The 24940-nt window shown below is 41.8% G+C and overlaps 1 protein-coding gene across 1 annotated transcript in view; it reads right to left on the bottom strand.

Annotated features, from left to right (window-relative positions):
• Positions 1–24940, bottom strand: part of IPO8 (importin 8) — a 73295-nt gene that overhangs the window by 44507 nt on the left and 3848 nt on the right. The window contains exons 2-7 of the mRNA XM_090043365.1: positions 15067–15148; positions 9811–9967; positions 7506–7664; positions 5777–5933; positions 3280–3369; positions 1092–1186 (exon numbers count right to left, since the gene is read on the bottom strand). Coding sequence (XP_089899491.1) covers positions 1092–1186; positions 3280–3369; positions 5777–5933; positions 7506–7664; positions 9811–9967; positions 15067–15148 — 740 coding nt within the window. The remainder of the gene's footprint in view (positions 1–1091; positions 1187–3279; positions 3370–5776; positions 5934–7505; positions 7665–9810; positions 9968–15066; positions 15149–24940) is intronic.

The following is a 24940-nucleotide window of genomic DNA, read 5'->3' as shown; positions in this document are numbered from 1 at the left end:
AGTTAATAGAATAGTATCTCTGATCACTGGTAGATAGTGGCATGAAGGCTTAGATAATATTCTACAGAGAATACCATAGTGTCTAGTACTTGTATTTACTTCTTTAAACGTTTATTATAAATATGTTAAAAACAAAAGGTGAAAGTGCAAAAATGTGTGGCCCAACCAGGGGCATGAACATCAGTAACAAACTACCATTTTCATTAAAGACTGAATTTAAGGTGCATGCCATTCCTAACTTTGTCTCAATATTATTTTTGTTTTGCTTGGAGATCCCTTTAAAGAGTCTAAACTTATCTTAGTTTTGGTAAATACTAATTACCATGATGGCCAAAGGATGTTAAGCAGTTAGAGAACTGGTTAGGCAAAAAAAAGAACCAGCCTAACTTCCTTTGACTTGAAGTTTCAAATCCAAACAAGGGCAGCTCAGCCCTTCATTTTTCTAAAAGCAAGTTGAAGATTAGTTTGGTTACCCATCTGATCTGCTGGGTATCAAGGAACTTGTGGCATCTTCTGTACTTGCTGTATGTATGTAAATTCATTACTCTACTAATCTCTTCTTTTCTAGTCTAAATCATCCTAAAAATGTCAAACTATGGAAAAAGCTCTAAATCTTACATAATTAACACACGCACGCACATACACTTCTAATAAACACAATCCCTGTTCATTCCACCTAGCAAAGGAATGGAGAAGTTCCTAGGAAAAGCAGATGAGAACTAGAAATACTCATCTACTCCCTCCATAGTGATTTTCATCCAGTGATCACCAGGCTTTCACAAACAATTTTACCTACCAATATCCCAGTGAAGTATGTAAGCATGAACTCAGTTTCACAGGTGGGCATAGCAAAATACAGAGAGATTACATCACTTCTCCAAAGTTATATACCATATCAGTGATAAAGATAGAAAAAGAATCTAGAAATCTTGGTTTCCAGTCAGCTTCTTTAACCAGTAGAACTCCATTATTTTCTCATCACAAAATAAATAGTACATCGCCAAAACAAATACAAAACACATATTATACATAACAGTATCCACAAAAAGAACTGAGTAAAAGCTTATACTAGTTTTTAATTAGCACATTACCGTTCAAAAAGGCGAGCTACAATATGCAATGCCCACTTCTTACATTTCCACCATACCAGCTCTGGCCTATCATCTTCATCAATCTGTAAAGTCTCCTATAAAAAAAACAAAAACAGTGAATATCTACAAAAATTACATTCTAAACACAGCTTACCAAATGTACGAATACAATTTCAATTATTTTTCTTAACAGTAATATCGTGTTATTGGATTTTGTTATAATTCAATCCACAAAATGTTTTATTATACTAAAATGATCTACCCAAAAAGCCTTCATTTCCTGTACGTAATTAGTTATGTTTCTACTTTCATATATTAAATATAACATAAAACAACCACACACATACATGCATGTACCATGCAGTGATACAAAAGAAGTCAAAAGATGATAAGGTTGTAAAGCTAGCAAATGTTAAAGTTAAGATTTCACATACAGTACTGTTTAACTCCAGAATTCCATGTTACTGCTTGCCTCAGATTCATTCAATGATATAACATATGCACGCATCTCAACTACAGGATCATGCTGTGTATCTTTGCTACACTCAATCGCCTCCAGGCTCTTGGTAGTGTTCCAGCCTCAGTCTCTGAGAGGCATGATTCTGCTTTCAAGCCTCGAGAGTCCAAACTCCTTTTAGGAGCTTTTTTCCACCGATTTGCCTAATCAGAACAGGTCAAAATTTGTAATGTTCCTGATTCCTAGCATTTGCCTTTATCTTATGCTTGTTTTCAATAATTATTGTTGCTGCTTTCCCCTGGAGTGTCACTTGCTCCGCTTTCCAGGAATAAAAATCCTGTACAAAAGTTCTCTTTATAAAAGGCAAATTATTTACTGGGCAGTCCTGCACCTCTGAAAGATTCCTTCTTCCCAACCCAATTCTTTTCAAAGATGTGAGTGTAAATTGTGAAGTGAAAGGCATGCATGCATTCTGTGGACATAATTCTAAAATCCTTTTCTTATTCTTTTGGAATTACCATATCTACCCGAATGTAGGATGGCCCCGAATTTAAGACGACCTTCCAATAATTATATTCTATACATAGAAAATGTATAAATTTGTATAATTTTCTATGTATAAAATATAACTGTTGGAGGGTAGTTTTTAATTCATCCCCCTTACTACTACAGGGTGGCAGGCAGTGGGATGGTAGGAGGTATGAGGAGGTCAAGCAGTTTACCCCCTACTTGTGCCTACCTTCCTGCCACCTCTGCCCCCTGCCTGCCCCCGTCACACTGGGCTCCACCCTTCCCCTTCACCTCTGCCCCACCCCACTTCCCTTCCCCAGCCTCTACTCCCCATTTCCCCCTGCCCTTACCCTTTCCCTGGGCCAGCAGGATCCATCCCTGTTCTAGCCTGAGGCACTGAGCACGGCCCCAGTCCAGCCCCTGTAGCAGCTATGTGGGCTGCATGCTACTGTTATGGGGCTGGACTGAGACCATGATCAGTGCTCCAGTCTGCAATGCAGATGCAGCCTGCCAGCATGAAGCAAAGCTAAGTGAGGGGGAGGGAGAGGAGCAGGTTGGGGAGCAAAGGCTGAGCAGGAGGGAGAAATGGGGAGATGAGGGAAAGAGGCTGCAGCAGGAAGATGGCAGGTTTCAGAGGTGACGGGGGGAGGGATAGACCCAGGCAGGCAGCAGCTGTGGCTGTCTACATCAGGTAGAGGCTGGAGCTCGAGCCACAGCAGCTGCCTGCCTTGTACTTGATTCTAAGACAAGGGGCTTTACTCCCTATGTTAATGAGGAAAAAACCTTCATCTTAGAATCTAGTAAATACAATACTGTTTTTTTTAAATGAGGAGGAGTGAGGATGGAAAGGAAGAACAGATACAAATTTTGTGTATTTACCTAAATGTTCTGAAAATTTTACTACAGGATATTACATATCTGCCTGCTCAAGGTGAGCTTTTGCTACTTGTTTCTGAAAGAAACTGGTTAGCTAGTATGGGAATCCATAAAGTACTTAAGATTGTAGTAGGTACTATGTTTGACCTCACAAGGTCAAAATCGGAGAGCTACACAAGTTGCCTGTATGATCTATGCCAGACACAAGACCTAAAAATGGGAGTTCAGCATAGATGGCATTTAAAAAAATGCAGATTAATTCAATAATCGCTCTATATGGACCATGTCCATTCCTCTATCCTATAAAAATCAGTGGCAGTCTTTCTTCAGTAAAGTACACCTTACAGCAGGCACATTTCTGTCGATGGTGGTACGGAAGATCTCCATCCACTGAGTCATGGTCTGATTATTCACCAGCTGAAGAGGCAATGCATACTAAAAGAAGAGAAGAAAACAGAAGCAAGAACAAATTAATTTTCACCAAAGAATACATGAGACATATCTATACTTTTCTGAAAAACTGTGACTTCTCTTTAAATGAATTTGATTTATTATAGCATAAGAAGAAATATCTGAGTTTTAAATGAGCTATTTCAGGTCCTAGTAGCAGTCTGGCTGTGTCAGCACAGGGCTCAGTATGGGTAGGCACCACTGTAATTCAAGCTTCAGGGGATTTCAGCAGAAAGCCCAAAATTTATTGTTTTCCCCAAAGCTGGAAAACTACAATTTGGCCAGAAATGGCCTGAAACCATGGGGGAGAGGGAGAGCGGGGAAACAAGTAAAAAAAAAAAACAAGCTCGCCTGAAGCACAGAGAAGAAAGGCAGCAGAGCCCCAGAAACATTGTGGAAGTCCCATGTGTTTACAGGAGTAGCCTAGTACAGTCTGAGCCCCTGCCAGGGCTCAGCCAATCAGGTTGTTCAATTTCCTTGTTTGGGAGGGAATTTAAAAACCCTGCCCAGAGCAGAGCAGGTAAGTACTAAGTATCCCCTGCCCTAAAGGTGGCTGGCGCAGACATGCCAGGTGCCTGCCCCCACCAGTCAGGTGTGGGGCACAGGGTGCTCCTGCCACAGGGGTGAGCCCACTTTTTCTCCCACCGAAGCCTGAATTACAGTGGTCCTTAAGTATGGGCTAATTTATCCATGGATGCTGCTGTGGCTAAATTGTAACTAGTATTTTAAAGGCTGATTGTGAAAAGTTCAGACTAGAGGAAAACATATCAACTCAACAAAACAGACTGATTAGAAGATAGAGACATTCTGTATCATTCTCTGCTACGCTGAGATATAATAGATAAGTTTGCCTAGAAGTTAACAGGCAGCGTTATCAACACATCAAGGACACTCAGCTCTCTCCCAGCTTTGTATAACTTGTAAGATATGGCAAACTGTGTCAGTAAGTGTCCAACTAAGATTGGTGCACAAATAAGGACAGCACAGAAGCTACTGACAGTGCCATCTAGACAAAACTGAGACAATCGTAAACTGGAGACATGAGCTAAAGAATATCACAGGGATAATACTTGCTCTCTTAGCTGAAGTTTGCAACATAAGTATGGAGTTAGATATCTGTTCCTTTTGGACAACTACATCACGTTAGTGATCAGGGCAGCTTATCAACATTTTTCACTAAGGAAAATGTTGCAACTTTTTCTCATCAATGTTGACTTTGCAAGTCTTAGCCAGACCTTTGTCACCTCAAGACAACTACTGCAATGTGCTCTATAAGGGTCTACCTCAGGGGTGCTAAAACAACAGCCTGTGGACCAGGTCTGACCCCCAGCACCTTGCCATCCAGCTTGCAGGACTCCCCATGACCCTGCACAGTGGGTCAGGTCCACAGGATGGCACAGGGCTTGGTCCCAGTGTACGGCAGAAATGCAGGGCCCTGAGAGTCCAATCCCTGCATGTGGGATTGCATGGGGGCAGCATGGGGCCCTGGGGTCCAATCCTGGTGCATGGGGTCAGATTCAGACCACAGACTGGCCTCATGCCCCTCACTTGGCCTCCAGGGCCAAAAGGTTGAGCATCATTGAGCTACATAATAAATCTATTTAGAAATTGAAACTAATTAATATACAGCAGCAAAACAGACCATTAAATTTATCTCATTATAAGTATGGACAGTTTTCTGGAATCTGCACTGGCTGCAGACTGATCTGCAGGTGAAATTTAAGATGTTGCTCTTGATCTACAAGTTTAGTAACCTGCCTACCTGAGAGAGGGACTACTGACAAGACATTCTCTGTGAAGGTCCCTGACTTCGTAACTTGCTCCTCCTCCTCCTGGTACAGGACTGCTCAAATCTTCTGATCTTTACAGCAGTGTCATAAGCTAGGATTTTAGGGGACCCTCTAAAATGCTGGCATAGGATTGTTAAATAAGTGTAACCCAATTTTGTTGTCCCAAATTGCTGGCAGATTAATTTGATACATTCAGAGCATCACCAGTTTAAATAAATTTACCAGGTTGCCTTTTGGAAAGTATAGTTGAGTCTTTGGATCTACTGTCATCATTTTTTCTCCTACAACCACCAAACAGTTATACTAATCCTCTATGGTTGCTTTAGCACTGTAAAACATACAGCCCCTGTTTTAGCTGTCATATTCTAAATGCGCCTCTCTTACCAAACTCAGATCACCTTAGTAGACGGAGAATGCAACAATGAATAAATGTATTAAACATTTTTAAAAGAAACACGCCTGTTAGAGGATGAGTATACTAACTAAACAGTGACAATCAGATAAACAACACTCTCTAGGTACTCAAATAGTCTCAACACCATGGCATGAGTGCCCCTCACCAATTTCAAAATTCAGAGTGCTCCATCTGCACAGAAGACTACCTGAACAAGTGCATAGAAGATTTTTAAGATCTGTTTTTGAAGCAGTACAGAGTAATGGGAGTTATCAGGAAGAAGATGGATCATCTGCTGCTGGATCCGAGGCAAAAATATTTGCATTGCTGCTATAAGAGGATCGCGTTCCTCTGCTTTCTTGTACCTGCAAAAGATGACAAACATGCCTGTCTAAGGTTCGAGCAATCTCTGTTTTAATACTATCTTTGGGCTACTGATCTAAATACTCTCCCTCTAAAAACAAAAATTTAATATTCATTAATATAGCATTTTTTTCATTTTTCCCCTGTTTGGGCTTCCATCTGACAGCCCAAATAATAGTGCAAATCCTTTTGTCAGATAGAGATACAAAAAGACAAAGTTATGTAAAGTGAATGCCCCTACCACTAGGGCTTATTTCATTTTCTTTGCTACTAGGTTGTGAGCCCCTTGGAATTGCAACTAAGACTTCTCATATGCTTATATAAGGCAAAGTCTTATGTAACAGGTGCTGAATATATTAAAATTAATATTCATTAACGGTGAGACATAGCTCTGCTTAACTACATTCAGTTGGGTTCCTTTTTAATTTATATTTGTTTTTGTGGTATATGTTTTAAAGAATTTTGAGAGAGAACTTTGAGAGAGACTGATTATCTGAGATACCTCAATGTCTATGTCTCCAGCTCACTGAAGCAAGTATTACAGGGCTCAGTATCTCTGAAAATTGGGCCCACCATACAGATAATACTGGGTAAAAATAACAGCAATTAGAGTTACCAAGAGCCAGTAGATGGCTCTATACGATCTCAAAGAAAAAGTATGATGAGGTTCTTTACTCTCCAGAGGGCACTTCAGCAATATGGGTAGCTAAAAAACTGTTCTCTCGGTTGACAAAGCAAGGGCCTGAAAGCACTGAAAGAGGCAATAAACTTGTGGGAAATGGTAAATATCAGGGTAAAGTTGTGTGGCTCATTACTTTCAAGTTTTGCTCTTTCTATTCCCTAGCTTCCCTCCTGCCCTGCCACGTACCTTCCAGAGCTAAACCAAACTGAAGGCAAGTCCTGAAATTTTACAAGTTATCCACTTTTCAAAAAGTGGTGTTTCAGGCATTTACTCATGGAATAGCTTCAAAGATGTATATACTGCACTTGGCAATACAGTATGTCCTGTTAACTCTGACCATGGCAGATCCATGGCATTTCATTTAGTATAAAGGCTGCACTCATACCTTAAACTGAAGTTTTTCCTTTCACTTCACAACACTGTTGTGTGCCGATTCGCCTCCTGGCTATTGCTTCTCAGTCAAGGATGGGCTGCATTTCAGTTACACAATAGCACAGAGCTAATGTATTTATTTAAATTTTAAATTAAAGTTTTTGAGATAAACTCTCTCCCCTACCCATATGTTGCTTGTCAGATTAGTAGGGACTACGTCTTTATGTGTTTGAAAGGTACACAGCCAAATGTAGCACTATCAGACCACAGTAAATGGTTCTACTCCCAATTTGTAAAACATTTTGGGATCTTCCAATCAAAAGATGCTACATCAATTTAAGATAACTTGCTTGTGAACAACTAAATAAGATATAATAGCCAAAGAAAAGCCTTGAGAAACAATCAGAATTTCCCAGCATTTGTCTGAATTCCCTACATAATCATCAGTGTTCTTAGGTAAAGGAATTGACTGAGACAAAAAAAATTCTGATTTCCATTCTGTTGATGAAAATCCACTTACTCATATGTCTTTACCAGCTGATACAGGCACAGCAGGCTGCCAAGCCAGCTTCCACTGTTCTGAGATTGCAAATAATAGCCTATCTTGTCTACCACTGCTGTCCAATGGCCAGGAAAGTCATGTTTAATGATAGCACGCAGGCACATTGTCAACTGGGCCCTAAAACATGAAGGAAAAATAACACATCATGAAATAAAGCTATAGTAAGCAGTTTATACTAAAGGGCTAAAGGCAAACTCGCATTATTAATCGTAGCAGTGTACTAGCAGATGCATACCTGAGAATATTGGAAGCTTTCTAAGAAAAGGGAAAAAAAGATTGTGACATGAAGCACAGACTTCCTCCTCCCACTACTATGGCAAGCAGAAAACAACAGAGGCACAAAACATGACGTAGATCTCCATCAGTGTTGTTATCTGGCTCCAGTAGTGTTGTTTGGGGGTTACGTATTATTGGTCACATCAGAATCCTTCAGGTTGGATGGTCTGTGAGCTTGTTGTCAGGATACTGTCAAGTGATCCTGTGCCCCTAATGAGCTTGTTATTCCAAAGAGACTGCAAGCTTTCGTTCTTAATAACAAAAACTCAGCCAGGTCTTTTGTTTCCAGAAACAAGCCTAGACACTAGCATTCATGACCAACTGACATATGCACAGTACAGACCTGAACATAACCTTTAAACCCAGTACAAAGTAGTGAGGGTTCCCAGGCCCCTTTTTGTGCACCAATCAAAACAATTTCATGTTTACAGAAAACACATCCTAGTTCTTTCCAATGAATGCAATCTTCCTACCACATATGGACACCTGTAGCCAGGTTACTCTGATCTCTGTTCTAGTATTCTGTACAGGTCTCAACAATTCATTCTCTATCTGCTAGCTGAAGGCTCCTTTAAAACTAATTAGCTGTTTTCCCCAGTGTTTGTTTGCAATCGATATACGGTATGTCTAGGTATACCATATCTGAGGCCTATTTCATTTCATGTTGTTAACTGGGCCTGCATATGATTTGTATTTGCACTGATTGATGGTTGTGTTAATCCATGTTCTAGCGAGACCTACATACAACTGTTACAGTCTACATCAAAATGATTTTGGAATAACGGCACAAGAGACTGTCAGCCTCCTTTTTATCTGCTGAACAGTAACACTACTTGCAGCAGCAATACAAGTTTCCCTACAGTGAGCTTCTACCTTTGCCTGGAGACACCATCTCTACAAATGGAGATCCTGGTCCCAGGATGGCCATTCACTCATTTGTTTTCTGGTAAGACCGCAAACAAGGAGACCATCTACTGACCACTGCAATATTTACTTTTTCTAAAGGTTGGACACATGTCCATAGGACTCTGGCCCATGCCCCATCAAAGTCATTTTACTTAGGCAATGAATGGTCATAAACTGATAATAATCCTACAGATTCTAACCATTCTTCTTGCATAGCCACAACAGCATTTCCTAACTTTCCTCAGCCATGTTTAGATCATAACCTTACTGGGCCCAGAGGGGTGCCTTCACACATACTGTGCTGCTCTGCACACACTACCACACAACTGGAAGCAGTCTAGCTGCATCCACACAGTGCCAGACAAGAGCTAATTAGCAATACTAATTAATCTGCCCCCAGAAGTTTTTGGATGGGTTTACACTGCTTCCAGTCAAGCTGTAGCACAAACAGAGCAGCATAGAATATTTGAGGGTACAACTACCATACACAAAAAGCTGGCAAAAAAAAAGGAAGCAAGCTTCACAAGTAGGTATAAAAACAGTGAAAAGGACTTGAGGAAAATCTGTTCTCATGTTATAATGTGAAGGGCAGAAAATCAGTGGCTGGCTGAGATCACCAGTGGGGCAATCCCATTCACCTATGTGCCTTGAAATTGTAGAATAAACAGGATGTAATCAGAGCAATTGTCAGAGTTGCTTTAAACTATCTGTGCTTTACAGTAAAGCTCATCTTTGTGAACAGAAGACACAGGTTAAAACACAGCCAAATCTCACCAGAAAGAGCGAGAGAGCGAGCAAGAGACAGAGAGAGAAGCAAGCAAATTCTCAATGCACCATACAATGGAGTATTCAAACAAGAGGGTAAACCACATCACAAAGCTCTTATGCAGGTGGTTGTGCTTCTGAAAAATGGATGGACATAAACATACTAAAATGGATTATTACAATTTTATTTTCAAACCAATTACATACTTCAGGCACCACGGTGCTGCACATACTCATACTGCTTTCAAATGGAACTACGGGTTCTGACCATCTCTAAAATCAGGTCTTGGTGAATATTATACATAACATAATGTACCTCACTAAGTCAGGAGACCGAATTATTCCTTCCACAATGTTATCGCGAATTTGCTGGCGATCATTTTCATGAATGTTGAATGGAAACACTGCTTCTCCCGGTGGTGGCTCCCGATCTGGCCAGTACTGCGTAACCATGTTCTTCAGGTAAATGGCAGCTAAGTAAGAGAATAAAGTTAGCAACTTGAAAACACATGTTTAAATGAAACTCTACACCAACTCCAAACCATTTCCCTGCTATGTATGGAGTAGCATAAAATGATATGAAACTATGGAACACCACTTGGAAAAAAAGCTAAAGCCTACTGAACGTCTGTCCTTTATCAATTGTGATATACAGAAGAACTTCAACACTGGACCCTAGCTTCTCATCACTAGAAAAAAAATACAGGCAACCCACACTTAGTGCTCTTAATTGGTTCCTGAAAAACTGAGTGTTAAGTGAAACGAGCGTTAAGCAAAACCAAAAGTATTTGACAAGCCAAGATATGGACTGCAATTGTTTTTAATGACCCAAGATGGCGACCACGAACATTATAACGAATCTCGCTGAGTGCTAAATGAAATCAGGTATCAATTTCAAATAAGCGTTATAGCGAAATAGGACTAAGTAAAACAGCATTAAGCAGGGATTGCCTGTAAGGATCAAATTGTTGAACCTCAATAGAGCGCAGAAACATTTTAATCAACTCCTGCTGAGCAATATTTTTTTTACTATAATAGACTTTGTTAAGCTACCCCAAGAATTTATCAGCCTCAGCACAAAACCTACTCATCTGACATTTGCTACAATTATGATGATTGGAAGTTTACATTAATTCAACCATTCAACCTCAATGAGTCGTTTTGCAGGGCTGACTTAAAACAAATCATAATTGTATGCATAGTCAGAATGCTCTACTTGGGGAAATGCCTGGGCAAAATCAGCAAACTGGCACAGAGCCTACCTTGTATTCAGACAACAATGTCTGTTGTAAACTCCCTAATTTTAACTCATTAGTAAAGTCTCTGTGAACTCTTGGAAATGCTCCCACAATCTCCTATGTAAAGTCACTAAAAGTGCTACCTGAAAATCTTCAACTGAAAATAAACAGCACTTACACTTTAAAAAAATATAGTGTTTTGCCCATATCTACTTTTTGGGAAACAAGGGAACCGTGACATCATTTATTCTTAATTAGCCTTTAGAATACCATTCATCTTTGCTCTTCTTTTTTTAGTCAGTTCTTGAGTAGGGCTTTAAGGCATAAATCAGACATTGCAGGATAGAATATTTTTCTCAGTGATTGAGAAGTGCAGTATTTTAAAAGAGGAAACTGGATGTAAGAAAAGCCATGCCTTGTTTACGACAAACTAGGGTATTCAGACAGAAAAAACACCACCAGGATTAGGGTGATGATCATTCAACATGATAAGCTAAAATAGTGGTGTTTACCTCCAGCCTGTGGGCCGGCCAATGGAGCCGTATCATGCAACCTGTGGGTCTTCTCACAGGTCCCGAAATTTGGCAGTGGGGGAGCAGTAAAAGCATTAATTGCTCTCAGAGTTGCAGCACTGCTCCCCTGCTGCCAAAATTTTGGACCTGTGGACAGCCCTGCAGTTCAGATGATACAATTCACTGTGTCGAGCTGTTCCAGGTCCAGCGCTCAAAGTCAAGCTTGCATGCAAGGCTGGGCCAATGAGTTGGATCGCACCCATGAACTGACCCCACATGCCAACCCCATGCACAGGATCCAGGCCACAGACCAGTCCCAACCCACTTATCCAGACCATGGGGCCAGAGAGGTTAAGTACCACTGGCTTCAAGCACTAAGAATATGGCAGAACATCTGTTTTCTACCTGGACCACAATCTTGTAAAAAGTCTTACTCTTTCACAACACATGTAGTATTCTGCCAATTCACAAATTTGCCTTAAATCTATCATTTTTCCACTACTGACTCCTTCTACAAAAGTATATTGAACTACGCTCCACAAATGAATCAGCACATTTACTCAAATATAAGATGACACCCAAATGATTAGATTCTATACATGAAAAAATTATAAATTTGTTGTAATTTTCCTAGTATAAAATCTAATTATTGGAGATTTGCTTTGAATTTGTCCCCCTCCCACTGCTACAGCAGCGAAAACAAATATGGGGGGGGGTCAGGTAGCCCCCTTGCCATTTGCCTCCCTTCAACTTCTTCTCCCTGCAATTCCTTCCCCTCCTCCTCACTATCAGACCCTGCTCTCCCTGAGCACATGGAAGCCAGAAGCAAATCTGAAAACAAACTTGAAACATACATAGCTGTAGTAATTTGCAAATAGTTCCCATAGACTTAGTTCACCTGGATTTGGTGCATTTTGTGTTTTGAAACTGCTGCACGTTTTTAGCACAGGTGCTCCATAACCACACTTTTAAGCAGCATTTTTATACTTACTAAGAGTGGACTGATAAAGATTTTCTTGACTGATACCGATAGCTGATTATTAGCCAGCCAGCCATGTCAGCTGATATTGATCCAATAACCGATTTACAGGAATGCAGCCAAGAAGCTTGGAAAGCAGCATCTTGCCGGTAAATCTGTGTGGGAGGGGAAGGGGCATAGGGAGGCAGATCAAGGCCCCCATGGTGATGGAGTGGGGTAGGGGGGCAGGCCCAACCAAGGCAGTGAATGCAAACCCAGGGCCAGGAGCAGGATGGAGCTGTGGGTGGCTCATCCACGGAGTATACAGAGGGGCAGAGGGGGGTGCACCTTTGGATTTGTGTGCAGGGCAAGGATGGGCTACTCACTGCAGGCTTGGGGCCAGAGGCTGCACTGGCCTCTTCCCAGCGGGGTAGGGCTGGGCTTGAGGCAGATGCAGGCATGGTGAGCTCAGCGCTGAGAGGCATGGCTATGGGGGGGGACTACAGGGAATTTTGGGGTGGGCACAGCCCCCCAAGATCCTCCCTAGCACTGCCCCTGCTCGGGACACTTCACTTTGCTGCCTTTCCCTCCAGAGCCCCGCACTAGCCACACGTCCTCTGCCCATTCTGTAGTGCAGGGCTCCCAAGGGAAAGGCAGCAGAGCGGAGTGCCCCAAGCAGGGACAGTGTTGGGGAGGGGGGAAGTACGGGGGGGCTATAGCCACCCCAAAATTCCCTGTAACCTCCACAAAGCCACCACTCCCAGCACCGCTACCACTTCCCACCCCTCACAGCTGAGCCCATCCCACATCCTAGCCTGACCCAGCTCCCCCGTTAAGAAGAGGCCAGCACCGCCCCTGGCCTCAAACCCACAAAGGACAGCCTGCCCTCGCCCCAAGAACAAATCCGCCCCATGCACCCCTCTCCCTCCTGACTCCCCTTTCCCCTCACAGACTTACCTGATCTCCAAGCTGCCTGGCTGCATTCCTGGCCATGTGCATGGCGGCTGCCCACAGCATTTATTGGTGACAATATTGGTAATACCGGCCAAAAAAAGCCAATGGCCAATAATGTTCATTTTCTGTTTACTGGTGCCAATCCGACTTGCAGCTGATAACCTCTAATACTCATTTGCATACGGTACAAACCAACTCAGTTCCAAATTCATTGGGCAAACCCCATTAGTCAAGTTCCAAAATTCAGCTGAGGAGAACTCAATCATCAAGTCTATATGACTTTATCATTGGGCAAGTATGCTCCCCCGCAAATCCATAGATCTGGGGCTTTGGATATACCCCAAATCCAGGCAGGCATCCTACATGCAAGCCTCAGGCCTGAAGGCACTGGGGTTCACATGCCCCCTGGCTCACTTGATCTTAGGCCCCACAAGGCTCGTGATTTAGCGTACAGTACTTTGGGCTGGGCCCCAGCAGAGTCAACAGCATTTCAAGCTAAGGTGACTCCACAGCTCAGCACTGCCTAGTGTGTGTGTGTACTCCAAATACCTCCCACAAAAGATCCATGTGCTAATTAGCTCCTACTCATGACTGGAACTGGGTCTGATCATGAGTTCTATGATCCTCCAAAAACTTATATGCAGATGAGATGTAGAGGAACCTGGTTTGGCACCACCTCATGGAGGATAGAGCCATACTAATCACATGTGCCAGGCTGAGAAAGAAGGCAACAGAGGGATTCTGGGGGAACTGTTTGCAGCCCTGTTTGGTGACATTTGCTAGGCATTTAAGGCCATATAGGTCACATGTTTTATTGTCATACTTGGTGTTGGCTGCATTTAATCAACTTGCTTTCCACTGATGAGCATATGCTGCTTTTGGCAGCAATTTAACAATAGACAAGGTATTTAATGAGGTTTCCTTGTATTTGAATGCAAGACAAGGAGCTTTTCCCCTCCATAACCTCATCTTGCATTTTTGTAAATGCAGTAGTGTTGTTCTGAATGAATGGAGAGGTTACTTTATTAAAATGACCTTATGGATCCCAGATTAAGTATGTCCCTTTACCCTAGCATGGTCCCAACAATGGCATTCACAGTTGGATTATCTATGATAATATACAGGCCAGCATGACGAACAGCATATGTCAGCATGTCCCCATGCCCTCAGGGGATTAACAGGATCTGTGCAAAAAAAAAAACAAAACCCCAATGTTTCTAAGGAGAATGCTATTCCATATAATAGAACCAGAGCCATGAACTGGGGAGGGGGGAAAAAACTAATCAATTTCTTCTTGGAAAAGTGAAATACTTGCTGTATCAGTTAAAGGCTCATGTTAGCTAGCTACTGTAGAAACTAGTTCAAATATTCTACATACAAATGATTTCTGGCCTGATCCTGTAAAAAAAAAAAAAAGAAACTGCATGTGTAAAATGTGAATATATTTAAAGGAGGGCCTGGAAGCACTGACTTACCATACTCAGCTCGCCAAAACCTGTATTTTTTACAAGAGAATTTCTCTCTTAGAAAAGTTCAAATAGTGATACAGTCATTCAAATGAGATTACATGGTTTTCACATGCCCCTTCATTTCAGCTCCATCTGTTTTCTTAAGAACATCTCACTCAACTTTAGCCATGAAAAACAAGACAACTGACCTTTTCTAAAGTCAATGCATATTAATTCAATAGGAAAGCTAAACCCTTACTTGACCTTACTGTCAAGCATGCAGTGGCCAGATCTGACTCCCATGCAGAAAAATGAGTCACCAAAACATTAAGGTTCCTTCACTGACCTGCTTCATTTCATTGGCCAGGACAGAGTCACAAATATGACAGTAGACTATACTCCATTATCGAATGTTACTAACTTTATATACTCAAAGAAAACATAATGAAAATGGTAGCTCACCTGCCTGACGTACTGGGAATTCAACCTGATCCGAAACTATGATTTGCAGTAGGCTTGGAGCAAAATTGATGATCTTGTAGGACTGAAATTTACATAAAAAATGTAGTTATCAAATAATTCAAAAGATTATACTGCCAAACAACGAGTAAGAGTATTAGAATTACTCATTTTTAAAAGCATTATAACAGTGTTCTGTAGCTCTCCCTGAGGTTGAAACAAAGCTCTTGTCGGTTGGATCTACCCAGACCAGCACCCAAATAATTATTTTAAGACTGCGTATATATTGCATGTAGGTAGGGTTACATGTGGGTGGGGGCTGAGTAAAGTGACAAACATTTCTTCTTTAGACTTCTATTTATAGCATTTCTTTATTAGACCAAAAAAATTGTTACAGCACTCAATTTTAATGAGAATCAGCCGATCATATACACCTACATTAAAAGTCAATCATACATACACTTTAGTTATATGCAATATAATTTTCTATTGGACTGAATTCATCATGTAATACAAGACAGAAGTTAAAAACTGGAAAACCTAATGCCAGACACGATCAAGAGTGGACAGGTTATAAATTAAAAATATAAGTTTTCTTGTGCATCATCAGCACAGCTGAAGAATTTTGAAGAGGAAACAATGCTCAGTGAACTTCTGAGCAAAGAATGACAGACTTAACAGATGTGGAACTCTGATAGTATTATATTGCCACTGTTCAATGTGGGTCCTCCACGGTGAGGAGTTGTGGACTCAGCATACTACTAAGCCTTGGTAATATCTGTCATTACTGGTCAGATGCCATCTTTTACTGCTCAGTTCCAAGCAACTGATGTTCAGACACAGCTATTTCCCAGAGGCTAGATGGCAGCAGCTTTGATAATTTCACCTCTTTAGAATTTATTTTAGAATTTTTTTCATCCAGCTTTGTGTGACAAATCTGGAAGTTTTGTCATGGTTTTCAGAGTTGAAAGGTAAGCGCTTTAACTAAGGCTCTAACAATGTAAATACAGTGTATCTTTCCTTGGAGTCCATTGCATAGAAACAAAAAAGATACATTCCACTTTTCAAGGGCTTGGGGCCTCTACCTGGCGTTTCCATAACCAGGTAAATCTGCAAATCCATTGTGATGCCAACAAACCGAACAGCCTGTGCAACAGATATGCAGCTTGCTATTGGATCAACAAATATGGACCACAGTCTCTGTTAGGCTCCATTATGCCCGAGCTCCAGGTCACTCACCTTTGAGCAGAGAAAGTTCAGAAGCTATATGCTGCCACCAAGCTTTGAGGCAGCAAACTACGTGAGGAAGTTCAGGTTGACATTAAAGTCTGATTAGGGGAAGGCTCACAATCAAACAGAAGAAATATCAGCCATAAGATATTTTTACAGAATTTAAGCAGCAAGCTGTCAAAACTTGGCCTTCTATATTAAGAAAAGTTGCACAACTACAACCAAGTCACTATCTAAGCTTCAATACAATACAGTTTGGATCACATGGGAACCACTGGGATGGATTCAAAGAGAATATGGAAAGAAATAATTTGTCCCCTTCTGCATTCTTCACCAATGAAAAGTAAATTGGGATTCCTACTGCAGGTTTAATTCATAATTGTCACTGCAACACCTTTCCCTGGCCCTCAGTTTAACTCCGCTTTGTGCTTAGAGACTTAGTTAATGCCTGTAAAGTAATGTGATAGCTGAAAAGCTGCTGTGTCATTGCAAAATACTCTCCTGAACTCCTACTTTATAGATTTAACAATCAGTTATCCTCACAAGAAAATAAGCTCTATTTATAAAACACAGCAAAGAAATGCCAGGTATCTGCTGATTTTTTGAAAAAGAAGTTTGTGTAAGCTAAGTGGCTGTAATAAAATTATAATATATTAGATACGAAATCCATCCTGTAATCTTTGGAAATGTTTCATGACCTTTTCACTAGGGAAAAGCTTTTATAACAGTGAAGGGGGAAAAAAGGAGTTCTAAAGAATTAACAGAATGCTTATAGTGTAATTATTTAGTTCCTGGAATAGTCATACTAATCCAAATATCTAATTTGGACATAACAATAATAGTAGAGTCTATTCCCCTTCATATGTGCAAATAAGCTACAGTGGTATAATTGTGTAAGTAACATACACATCTATACTATAAAGTTTTATTACGGTATTTGTCTGAATACAAAACAACCCTGAATTTAACAACCCCCCAGTAATTAGATTCCATACATGGAAAATTAATACATTTATTTTAATTGTCCATGTATGGAATCTAATTATTGGAGGATTGTCTTTAATTCATCCCTCCCACTATTGCAGGCAGTGGGGAGAGAGGTGATGGGAGAGCAGTAATGGGGCAGGCAGTGAAGGAGGCAGTAAGGGGCACGTGGTAAGGCAGGAGGTAGAGGAGGCAGTAAGGGGCACAGGGGGCAGTATGGGACAGGCAGTAGGGAGTGGGGGGTATGACAAGCATTGTGAAGCAGTAAAGGGGCAGGCAGCAGAGGGAGCAGAGGGGACAAGCAATTGGGGGGCGTGTGGTAAGGGAAAGACAGTGAGAGGCAGACAGCTTGCCCCCCCTCCCCTTCCCCACACACAGCCTCAGGCCCTCAGATGCCCCTTCCCCTATCCCCTCCCCACAACTTCCCCTCTCTATGCTGCTCCTGCCACCCACAGCCTTGGGTCCACATCACCCCTCCCAATTTCCCCCCACCCCACCTTCTCCCTCCCCGCTCTTACTTCCGCTCCATGCCAGCAGACTCCATCCCCACTGCAGCCGGAGGCACGGAGCATGACTACAACCTGGCCATGTAGCAGTGGCACTGCTGCTACGCGTGCAGGCTGGAGCAGGTGCTTTGTGCTCCAGGCCGCAGCAAGGACAGTCTGCAGTGCAAATAAAAGGTAAAGAATGTGGCAGAAGGGAAAAAGTGTGTGGGGTGGGTGAGACTGGGGGCTGCAGGGAAGCAGTCTGGGGCATGCAGAGGCAACAGGGGGCAGGCAGCTGCTGTTGCTCTGGCTCCAGCTCCAACCTTAGGTTGGGGCTGGAGCTGTAGCAGCTGCCTGCCACTTGCCAGCTCACTCTATTCTAAGGCAAGGGGCATTTTTCCCCCATGCTAAATGGGGAAAAATAGTCTTGTCTGCTAATCGAGTAAATACGGCAGTAGGATTTGTGCTAGTATACAGGTGTCAACACTGACATTTTGCCAAGCTGCCTGAATACCTTACTGCTTAGCTCAGGCACAGCATCTCCACCATGAGTGGTTGCAATAGTTAAATATGCACTGCCTAATAGGCAGACATCATTCTGTCTCCATGCAGCGGCACACTGCATTCGCTGTGGGAGTCAACTGAAGTGCACTGTGGAACACAGGCAATAATACTCTGTCTCACCCCATCATTATTTCTTCTCACACCATTTTTTAAACTTCTAGTTTCCTTTGATTCATCTCATTATTTACTTAGTGAGTTTTCAATCCGAGTACCATTTCATCACCAAAACCACGGTCACTGGATACATCAACAGGGTTTTCCCATCTATTTTAGAAATTGGATGCTGAACTATTCCATATTTTCAGAACTACAAATACCATAGCAGCAAAACAAAAATAGTGAGGAGTTAGAAACAGTCAAACAAAAAAAAACTGGCAGGTATTGCAGGTGTTCAGTAAGCTACTACAAAAAGAGAATTGGTGTTTTCTGTACCCATGAAATAAAAGCTGAGTGGTGAGATCTGCTCATAATGCAAACCATGGATGATCAGCAACAACTGACCAAATGCACAGTCACTATTTTAGAGTCATGTGCTGAGATTACCATCATATCTCTTGCCTTTGGGAAGGCAGGGTGCCTGATATTCTTAAGTCTGCGATAGTCCAAACCCTACTCAAGAAACCAGTGTTTGATGCCAACTCCCCAGACAGTTATCAGCCTGTTTTCAACCATTTTGGAGAAGGTCACTGAAAGACAGCTCTAAGTGAACCTGATTCCCCTCAGATTTCTGGACTCTTATCAATTTGGCCTTCACCTTGGGTACAGTTCAAACACTTTGCTGGTAGTCCTGGTCAGTGTTCTTTGATTGGAGATCAAAAGGGAAAATTGTACTCTGCTAATTTTACTAGATCTTTCAACAGCCTTTGATACAAGTGACCATGAAGTTCTGATAAACAATGTACATGACCTGGTGGGTATTCACAGGATCACTCTAAATTGGTTCCACTTTTTCCTAGCAGAGGTCTCACAGGGTAGTGATGGACATGTGTTCATTATCCCCTTCAGACCTGGCCTGTGGGGCCTCCCAGAGCTCCATCCTGTTCAACTTGGATATGAGGCTGTTGGACGAGACTGGCACCTAAGTTTAGATCTGCATATCAGTATACTGATGACACCAGGCTCCATCTTCTCTGACCCAAGCTCCATAGTGCCTGACCCTGAACAACTTCCAAAAGTACTGTAAGCCCTTCTTATTTGGACAGGTGTTTAGCAAACACAGCTAGACATAATAGATAATATTGCTTGGGGGCAGGAGGGGCGAGTTCTGTTTTTATTTTGATCTACTTGCTTTTTAAGTTGTTTCCTTCTCTTGGGTTTTCCTGCTTCTTATGTTTTGTTCTCTTATTGTAAGTCACCCTGAGCCTACATTGAAAATGGCAGCATATAAGTGTAATTGAGTAAATTGTTACCAGAATTTAACCTATTTCAAGATAAGGTTTCCCCCCCACATTTAACACAGGGGAGGGAGAGGCCATCTTAAAACTGTGTATGACGGCAGGGTGCGGGGAAAGTGGCTGCTGTAGCTCAGGCCCCAGCTCCTACCCAGGGTCAGGACCAAAGCCATAGCTGCTGTCTGCTCCCTCCACCATCTCCTCCCTCCACACAGCCTCTGCTCCCCCATCTTCCCCTTTCCCAAACCCCACCATTACTCTTGATCTGCACCAGTAGGTTGCCTGTACACTGCAGCCTGGGGCACTGAGCATGGCCTGAGCCTGGCCCCACAGCAACAGCACATAGTCCACATGGCTGCTTTGGGGGCTGGACTGGACCAGGCTCCATGCTCAGTACACCAAGCTAGAACAGGGATAAAGCTGCCAGAGCAGAACAAGGGTAAAGGGGTAGAGCAAGAAGAGGCTGGGAGAGGAAGATCAGAGGCTGCAGAAAGAGGGGCAGGAGAGGGAGCAGAGCCACAGGTGAAACAGGGCCTGAGGCTGCGGGGGGGCAAGCGCAAGCAGGGAACAAGCTCTGACCTCCCTATACTACCTTCCCCTTCACTGACTGCTCCCCTGCAGCAGTGGAGGGGAGGGATGAATTAAAGATGACTCTCCAATAATTAGATTTTACACATGGAAAATTACAAGCAGCTTACAATCTTCCACATGTACAGTCTAAAAATTGGGAGGTCATCTTCAATTCAGGGTCGTCTTAGATTTAAGTAAATATGGGATATTTCAGCAGTGGAGAAGCAGGTGACTGTGGAAGCAATAGCTCCATCAAACTGATCACCCACTGACTAATAACAGTATGATGGCAAATCTAAAGGGGATGGTCATTAAGCTGCATGGGATTACGGCTCTCAGCACCATGTAGAAAACAATGATTTTTCAGATAGTCCCCATCATATATCCCGATTCTGATCCTCACACCTGACCTTAATCTGAGTATATAAGTAGAAGATAGTTTTTGCTGGTTACACCAGCATCACTAGTTCCCTGGTTTATTGACATCAACACAGGATGACCAGGAACGGTGAATGATTTAAAAACCAAAGAAGAAAATATATCCTCACACCAGCACATTCATAAAGGTGGCGGTGCTATGCTAGAACTTGCTTTCTACCTCTGTGGCTCAAAGCCACACAGCAGGCAGCTTCCATTTAACAGACCAAAGAAATGGAGATGCCTCATGGTTAGGATGAGCCAAATATCCCTATTGTTATTGCTAAATCTGGGGTTTATACATTTAGTAACCAAAAGGCAAACACTTGCTGGCACGATAGAGGTAGAAGGGAGAGTGATAAGAGTCTACTGGATGGAAATATTTTGAACAACAGATATAAAGGCATTTCAAAGAGCACACTGAGGCACTGTATGGGTAAGGAAGACATTTAGGATATACTTTGACAGAGTGCCATTTATCAGGAAATATCCTGCTTTGGTTGAACAATTCTGGGAATAAACTGCATTTGGCTTGTATATGAATCTTAAATGAAAGATTTTCTAAATTTGGCAAAAATGCACTAAAATGAGGAGGGTCCCTGGTTTTATAAGAAAAAAGGTTAAAAGAAGAAAGATTTTCACAAAATAAATCTTTATTGAGCAGTAATAAAAATTCCAAACACATCCTAAAACCATATAAGAAAATAATTCAAATGCTCCTGCATAAACCATAGCTCAACGCAGGTATACTCTTTGCAATTCTCATTTTCTAGTGCAGTGGAGAGATGGCAGCACTATATGATGACAACTTGGCAAAAAAGACACTGGGGCATACACAAGGCTAAGCACCAGAAAACCCAAATGGTATATACAGAGCAATTGCTGCTGGGGTGTTAAATCTTTGGCCACTTTGCTTCAAAGTACTCTGTAGCATCCATGTTTGCTGGTGCAGGAGCCGTAGGCCTTCTTAGTGCACTTCCTGGTCCTTCTGCCTTTCCTCCAGCATGCATCCCTCCACTCTAGAGTCTCAGGCCACAGCGTTCTTAACAAGATCAGAAATAAGACCTCCCTTGTCCCTCTCCTCCCAACTGAGGACCACCTTTCAGCAAGTATGAAGAGGAGTGTCCATCAAGGAAACCCCACCAAGGACTCTGATAAACAACAAAACAGATAGATGCTGTTACATTTACAGATCAGACAAGAAAAGAAAGTAATTAAAATCTCTTAGATTTCCCTGTAAAAAATATTAAATGGTTCAGAGCCAGTCAGCAGCTCCCTAGCACAGCACATAGACAGCAACACTTTTCAAATGCTCTTGCAATACAGGGTGGTGGGTCAACTGTTACATGTACTGGGTAGCAAACACAGGTATCATGTCATAAACACAGTGAAACTTATTACAAGATGTGGCAGTTCACAGGACAAAAAAACTGGCTGAATGCAGTTCATGATGGAAACAAAAACCCAGAGAAGTCTACTAATCTAAGATGAATATGACATGGGCAAATATCCTGCCAGCCCCTTTACCATCACAATTCTTGTGCAAAAGTGGGGTGGGTGGAAGGTGTCCTAATATGGCTGAAGAAACAAGGCTGTCTTTTCCTAGAAAAGCATGCCCAGAGCTTGATTGTGCTAGGGAACAAGAGTGGCATACCCATCCCAAGACAAACTTAAAATATAAGCAGGGGAGGGTAGTGACTAACACCCAGTTTTATATACCAATTACAGCCAACTCCTCAGAGCTAGTAAACGAGATGGCATCTATTGCAAGTAATTTGGTTTTCCAGTGGAACGTTTTGTTTGTTTTTTTAATGTCTGCATTATTTAATAATAACCTTTAAATCCAAATTACCACATACTTGGGTTATTTACAAAGTCTTATTTTAAACTTTCTACATATTTTAAATGAATGATGATCGGGTATTGGTTTCACTGTATTTCTTCTTCTACTTTCTATGCTTTGATTTTTGTTACTCAGAAACATTAACTGCCTTTTCTTCTAAATGAATGCATACAGAAATGTTGCCAATAGTAATCTCTCATTTCTAACTGGCAATTATAGGTATGCTATTAAAATAAGCCAGATGGGACATTCTTCATTCCCTGCTGCACACATAGATAGCTTAGGGCCCATGGACAAAATACAAAAAAGCAGGTATAAACATACTTACCTGGGCTTTCCTTCCTCTTCTGTCCCTGGGCTCATTTGGTCTAAAGGAATCCCCAGCTTTTTCATCTAAGTCCACCTCTGATCAATAGCTTTGTTACCAATAGGTAGTTCTGAGCATCCTAGGTCTGGGTATCATGAAATGTCTATTGTCACTGGTGGTGTGGTCATGAGATAGCTGCCCAGCTTCACTTGGCACTGACAGATGTAAAAAGTAGTCCCAAATTTCTGTCCGTATCTTATTTGCTTTTTAGTAACTCTGTCATAGTTCCTTCCTTTTACCCAGGATTGTTCCTCATCCTTGTCGCATCCAAGTCTTTGCATCTCCTTTGCAACACTGGATCAAACATCTTGATTCCTGCAGGAATCTTTTACCCAAGCTTGCACTCCCAAGTGGCCAAGGAAATATATCATGTGAGAGGAAAAGGCATGATGACCAATGGAAATAGAAGCCAAACTTAAATGGCTTAATGTATTTAAGTTAGTGGTCTCCATCCCAGAATCTAGGCAGGACTGGCACATAAAACTGCAAGTCCTGTATTTTTTAATGTTTCATTAAAGGTTAAATGACATTCTTGCATCCAGGAACCAATAAGAATTTGTGCTACAGATTGTGCAGGCTTTTCAATTGAAAACAAATGATGATAAGGACAAGGGTTCATTAGTTTATCACTGAATGACTGTGTGCAACCAATGTAACACAGCCATAAAAACGGTATTTCTGGTAAAGCAAGGGAAATATTAATGGCATTGCAAAAATCTATTGGCGATACAGAATGCTGCACACTAGTATGACCAGAACTGTTCAAGACAGGTGCAAATAAGGACTACTAAGATGATCAGGAGAACAGATGGCTATTTTATGAGAGGAGATTAAGAGTTGAGGCCGAAGAGAATTAAGACAAAGAAGGAATATGATGGTTTTCTATACACATCTACCAGTGAGGAAAGCAGCTATTTAAGCTAAAGGACACTGCTGGCAAAGTAACAAATAGGTGTAAATTGATTGTGAATATATTTAGGTTGGAAATTAGAAGAGGGCTTCTAGCCATCTCAAGTGAGCCTTGGGAACAGCCCTTGAAGGTGAATTATGGGGATAAAAACTGAACGAGTTTTAAGGTGAAGTATGATCATTTTATGAATGATGGAGACAGGCTTTGATGACCCCAGACATCTTATCTAGCTCTATGTTCCTATGAAATACACTTTCAGTCATTGCTTAACCATAACTCTGTTACAGATTAGGTTGAGCTAAAAGAAAAGGGTGCTTGCAGATGTAAAACACAAAAACAGCGCTTTACTTTAAAAACTCGGTGCATTCCCATGCCGAGCCCTGTGCACCCCCATTAGAGGTAGAATATTACTTCAATGTAGCTCACTCAACATCTGTAAGGACCAGGCACTTCAATGGGGCTTTTTGGGTGCTTTTATCTAATACGTGACTGAATCCAATTCAGCTAAAAGTGCCAAAAAACCTGCTGAAGTGCCTAATCTTTACAACCCAGCTCTGCAGTGTCTGAAGTAACACACTGCTTCCTCTGGTAAAGCGAGGGGTTTTTTGGTTTTTTTTTTTTTTTGGCGGGGGAGGGGGGCCGAGCAGGGGAAAAGTGTTGTTTTATTTTGTTTTAACATCTGCAAGCAGCCAAAGAGGCACTTTCAAATATTCTGGGGAGGAGGGTAGGGCAATCTTCCATTGATAATAGGCAGCAGAACACAAACATAACTCAAACTTTTATATTACTATAAACTGCACTTATTTTAATACAAAAGTTTTATGAGTTTTAGTTTTAATATAAACTGTACTCAAAACTCAAAATTGTGACAAGAGCAGTCCCATCTTTAGCAATGGCAAGGTTCTGTGCTTCAGAGGAAACAAATACCTCCCCCAAAAACTCCTTCTTGCCTCTGAAGGAAACCAGCAGAAGCCCAGAAGCATGGAATTAACCACTCACCTTGCATACAGAGAAACAATCACCTCTCGATCCTAACCATGGGGATAACAAACATTTGAGTCCACAAATTACATGGACAGGCTCAAAACTGAATGCAAATGCATGCTGTCAAATATG

The sequence above is a fragment of the Crocodylus siamensis genome, chromosome 4 (genome assembly GCF_052110815.1).
Source record: "Crocodylus siamensis isolate JL-2025a chromosome 4, ASM5211081v1, whole genome shotgun sequence".
Classification (NCBI taxonomy): Eukaryota; Metazoa; Chordata; order Crocodylia; family Crocodylidae; genus Crocodylus; species Crocodylus siamensis.
This window is presented reverse-complemented; position numbering and strand designations above follow the sequence as displayed.